The 5,386-nt window shown below is 41.5% G+C and overlaps 1 protein-coding gene across 1 annotated transcript in view; it reads right to left on the bottom strand.

The window, feature by feature from the left end:
- The window catches only part of Lvrn (laeverin), a 62,607-nt gene extending 61,501 nt beyond the window's left edge, over positions 1 to 1,106 (bottom strand). Inside the window, exons 1-3 of the mRNA XM_033761479.1 lie at positions 990 to 1,106; positions 767 to 862; positions 249 to 457 (exon numbers count right to left, since the gene is read on the bottom strand). Of these exons, the coding sequence (XP_033617370.1) occupies positions 249 to 457; positions 767 to 862; positions 990 to 1,106 (422 nt within the window). The remainder of the gene's footprint in view (positions 1 to 248; positions 458 to 766; positions 863 to 989) is intronic.
- Between the last annotated feature and the right edge of the window lie 4,280 nt (positions 1,107 to 5,386).

Below are 5,386 nucleotides of genomic sequence, written 5' to 3'. Positions count from 1 at the left end.
GGCCACCACGCGGCTCACGTAGAAGCCCGAGCTGGATGGGGCCCCCATGGCGGTCAGGGGCGCGGGGCGCAGACTGCGGACCGGCGGCGGCGAACCCCTAGGCTGGTGTTGGTGATGGAACACCAGTCCCTCCTCCTCCTCAGCAGTCTGGGAGGACAGAGACAGGAGAGAGCGGTTCCTGCTCCCAGTTAATCAGATCCAGGTCCCTGCCCATCCACCCCGCCCCACAGAGCCGGGGAGAGGCGGACCCGGCTCCAGGGCGCTCGCCCTGGGGTCCGAGAAGCCGCTGCCTAGTGGGCTCCAGAGTCGGCGCGGGAAGAGCATTCCAGCTAAATTCGAATCTGGGCTCCTTCAAGGAGTTGTTTGGATTAGCAGGACCTGCTAGGATGCACCCTAGTTTCAGGTGCTGTCGGAAAAGTTCGGGTACCGCGCACTTGTCTCCTGGACCACAGCTGAGCTACCAACAACACATTTGTTAGGCCACTGTCCAGAGCTCCATGTGCCAGGAGATGGGGTGGGTTTTGTAGGACCGGGACCTGTGGGAATCGTTCTGAAATGACTGAGAGGTGCAAAGTCATTCCAAACTTCTGAAGCCAAAACCATGGCACCAAATTCGCCTCCAGTATAAGCCCAAGCTGCGTGCAGCCCAGACAGTGAAGAGCTTGGAAACAAGGTCGGGAGTCCTGGAGTATTTCTGGAGCTTGAGAAGCTGGGCTGGAAAAGACCGCGTCTGTATCTCACCAGCAAGGGGCGGAGGACGCTTTACCTCGGAAGTGGGTGACAGGAAGCTTCCGCTTAGCGCCACAACTTTCCTTGGCGGGGGTTTCCCTTCCTGAACTTGTTTGGCTCTTCGTACCCCTGCCTGGGGAAAGGGGTCTCCTGCTTTCAAAACTCGCTCATTTCAGCAAAGAGGATGCAACGACCCAGCCGCCAGTCTTCCCACCCGGAAACCACTGGGGCTGGAACTGGTTTCCAGGAGGTGCCCTCACCAGCGGGGTCTCTGGCACGCCAAGCATCTGTTTGCCATTTAGCTGTTGCGCCAGGGCCAGTTCCCAGGCTTGTCCGCGGTGAGTCCCGAGTCTGCACTCATGCAAGCAGGCGCACATGGTAGCAAGGATCAGGAGACGTCTGGCGCCCAGGAAGAAAGGGAGGGTATCCAGTCTTTTGATTACAGACTTTTAAGGTCGAAAATATTTTTCTGTTGCAGCTATAAAAAGGACTTTTTTGTGCTTTTCTTGATCAGTCTTGCAATGATGAAACCCTTTCACCTGAGTTCAATAAAGGGTAAGGCCACGGCGATTAGTCCTGGGAAATGTATACCTACCTTCTCCTGCAATTGAAATTACCACAAAATCCCCTGGAACAAGCCCAGGAGGTGGGGAGAGTTTAAGCATTTGTTTTGTAATCTGGGAGTTATCTCAAGGTTCCAAGGCTGGGTTTGCTTCCGACGGAAACAGGACAATCATTTAAAAATGACTATGGCTACAGCCATGTCTCTCATAAGATCCCAGGCAAAACCGAGGGAGAGAAATTTGCTATCTCTACGTACCCCACGAGTTGTGCTGCCAGAATTGTGAACTACTGTGAATAGCACAGCTTTGGGGGTTTAGGTCAGCAGACAGGAATCGTGACAGATGTGGAGCTGATGCACAAGCCATGGCCTTATCATCCCGGGACAGTGTCCTGAAGGAGTTTGAAGTATTCCAGACTTCCCAGGAGAGGTTCAAAAGTGGGTGGGTAACAGAATCACATTAGACATTTTCTGTCCTTCACTCATATATAAGAAATTCTAGTGAAAAATGGACCGACCCATGGACACAAATATTATTTCCATTTCTCTAATATCCATTAAAGAAAGACATTTATTTCCACAAAAAAGTTTCAAAGTAATAAGACACCTCTGATGGTTTGGCAATTTACATATCTTATGAAAAGAGAAATATTTCTAATAAATTAATATTATTCAAAAGAAAAGAAAATAGCATCCTGGCTGAGTCAGGATCATAATAGCAATCTTTAGAACTTGAAAATTATATAAAATATTTGCCATATCAGTGACAAAGTAGTTCTGGACTATAGACCATTTGCCCAGAAAGCATTCACTAGAAATTTTGGAAAAAAATTTAATAATCTGCTCGGAGAATCTACTTCCTACTCAGATCAGTTAAAGCAATGATCCTCAACTGGGGACAACTTTGGCAATGTCTGGAGATAGTTTTGGTTGTCACAACTGGCAGAGGGGAGTGTGACTGATACCTAGTGTGTAGAAGTCAGAAATACTACTAAACATCCATAAATGCACAAAACAGCACCCTAGAACAACAAAGTAGCCTGCCTGAAATGTCATTAGTGTCACTGTTCAAAAATCCTGACCAATAACCTTAAAGCAATGATTCAAGTCTTTTACATGTCATCCAGTGAAAATTCAGCTTCACATCTTGCACTGCTATTTACGTTGGCTGTGCATGTTTATGTTATAATTTGGCATGTCTATTATTTTTCCACTTTTATTTCTTCATATTTATACGAGCCCTTAAAATACATTATTAGACCTCTTGGATCACATGACTTAATTTTTCTTTTCTGTTTTATTTACTTTTAAAGTTTCAGGTTTTGGATAGTGATATATTCATACATTTAAAAATCCATGTACATGTTTGCAGTGCATAATGATTGCCTTTCTTGTGGGAAGTTGGTACATTTATGTAACACATCTTAATTCTTTACTCACCCTGCCATTTCTTAATCCCCTTCCCATTTAAGAAAGCTTTACCTCCCTACTTTCTATTATCTATCTTTTATTTTGTTTTTTATTTATATTTTCTCATGTAAAAGAAGGTATGCAATATTTAACCTCGTGCATCTGATTTATTTCACAAAGTTATAGGTTAGATATTTTATTTCCTTTTCTTTCATAGTAATTTTTAAAAGTTTTCATGTGTGCATTCAGTATGTGTATCAAGCAAATATGAATATCAACCATTGTATTTCTTTCCTTTTCTTCCCTTTCAGAATTAGTATACTATGTTGCAGTTATGTATCTGCATTTTGATTGAGCAGTATATCTCATATGTCTTTCCATATCTGCCCACAGGTACATGCCACAAATTTTTCTACAGCTGCATAGCATTATATTATGTGGATATACCACAGCAAAGATTTCCCCACTTGGGTTATTTGAAAGGATTCACCAGAGTTTATTAATGTAGGCTTTTATTTTAAAGGAAAGGATATGATGTAGCAAGGAAAAAAATAGTACAAGCAAGCACTGGAGGTCAGAGAGATATCCTATGTGTAACCTTCCTAAGGGCTCCTCTTTGCACAATGGGCCATACTGTATCACCCAACTGAGCCACTAAAGTATGTAAGAGAAATCTTGTCTCTAGGAAGTGCTATGTTAGTTACTTTTCTCATTGCTGAGACAAAATACCCAACACCCAAGGTTAAAAGAGGAAAGGTTTGTTTTAGCTCACAGTTTGTAGAGGTTTTAGCTGATAGCTGGCTCCAGGGCAGGGTGGCACAATAGAGGGGCATTGTAGAGCAGAAACAGTCCATGGTATGACAGGCAGGAGGTAGGGAGCAAACAAGTAGCCACAGGAGGCAGCAATCCTGCCCTCTTTACCTTTTATCCCGTCCAGGCTATGAGCCTTTTGGATGGTGCCACACACACCCATGGGCCTTCCCATTATCCATACCCAGAATTATCTAATTCCAATCAGTGGAATAAATCGCACCACACACCTTTACTCCCAGCATCATGTGCCCTAGATCCAGCCATCTCTTAAAAGCTCCACCTATGAGTACTTGAGGCTTTGAGGAGGCATCTAGATACAAGCTATTTCAAGCACAAAGGAGAAATTCCTAGCCCTTCAAATAATTAAGCAAGTTTGTCAAATCTATAAATTCAATTGAAAAACAACAGTAAAGAAACTAATCTCTAGGACTTACCAGAGATAATTTCAGATCTTAATCATCATATCATAAATTTAATAAGAGTCAAAACCAAATTATTCAGATTTAAGGCACCATTGAAAATCCTTTCCTCCATATAATTAATGTGAACATTGGAAAGTTTGTCAAAATTAACTATTTCAGAACTCTGGAAATTAAGTAAAGGCTAGCAGAAATTCAAAGATTTCTTAGTCAAGAAAAACAGTCAAATTCTAGTAAAAAAGCAGTGAGCTAGGTGGCATTTTAACTTGCCTCATTCTCATCTAGAACCATTAGTAGCCTTGAAAGCCAACAGCCTTTAGGTATAGGAGGAAAAAAAGAAAAAAAAAAAAAAAGAAACAGTCTGACAGCCACCAGAAGAAACAGAAAGGTATTAGAGCCATTTTAGAGTCACATTCTCAAAAAACTCTTTTGAACTGATAATTCCTTGGAATAACCCACTTGTGAGACTGTCTTTAACTCAACACAGAGTTCAACCAGTGTAAACATCCTTTCATTGGATGGAATTCATCATTCATTGGAAATAAGCAGAGGTTAACTGTTTAATAGGGCAACTGTCAGGGGTGAACATGGGGACTTGAAAAGAAAAATTCATGAATGAGATATCCATAGGGGGCTTTAAAAAGTTTAAACATATTCCTGGAATTCCTGAAAGATGCTCACATCTATAGAGTTATGATACATGGTCAGGGAAGACCTGAGAAGGCCTTGTGCTCCTGCTTCTTTGCTAATCTTGAGGCTTCATGCAAACTGAATGTGAAGGCTAAGGCAGAGTTGTCAACTGCTTGGCTGAATTTTGAGAGGATGCCTCAACACATATACAGAATCCCTTCTGAAAGACAAAGAGGCTTATGGGTTCTAAACATTTAAGGAAATCACTGCTTAGATATTTAATGACCACAGGCTAATTGAGCAAGTACATCAGTGGTCACCACAACACTGAATACACAATGTTCTATATTAATTTTTTCTGAATTAGTTCAGAAAAACCACAAGTAAAAAAATGAACAAATAGTGAAAACAGCAGTTGGCAATAACAAAATCTGGAGAGGGAAAAGTATTTTCAGAGTTATCACATTATTTAAGATGCCATATTTCCAACAAAGCAATAAGGAAACATGCTAATAAATAAGAAAGTATACTCATAGATAAGAAAAAAAGCAATCAATAGAAAATGCCCCTGAGGCATTTTAAACACTGGACAAAGACTAAATAAAATTTTTTTTTAAATTTTATTGAGTTTATTGGTACATTTAGGGATACAGTACAGTTACATTCATTGTTGGAATCATGTACCTTTCTTTACATGGCAAGTCTTGATTCTCATTTTTTCCCCTTACCTCTGCCCTCCCTTCACCCCCTCCTCCCCTCCCCATCTACAAACACTTTATTTTCATCTTTTCATTCTCTCACATTTTTTTCTTTTCCCTTTTTG

The sequence above is a fragment of the Fukomys damarensis genome, unplaced genomic scaffold (assembly GCF_012274545.1).
Source record: "Fukomys damarensis isolate Sample0158 unplaced genomic scaffold, DMR_v1.0_HiC HiC_scaffold_9, whole genome shotgun sequence".
NCBI lineage: Eukaryota > Metazoa > Chordata > Mammalia > Rodentia > Bathyergidae > Fukomys > Fukomys damarensis.
Note: the sequence above shows the minus strand (reverse complement) of the source record. Positions and strands in the feature narration are given on the sequence as shown.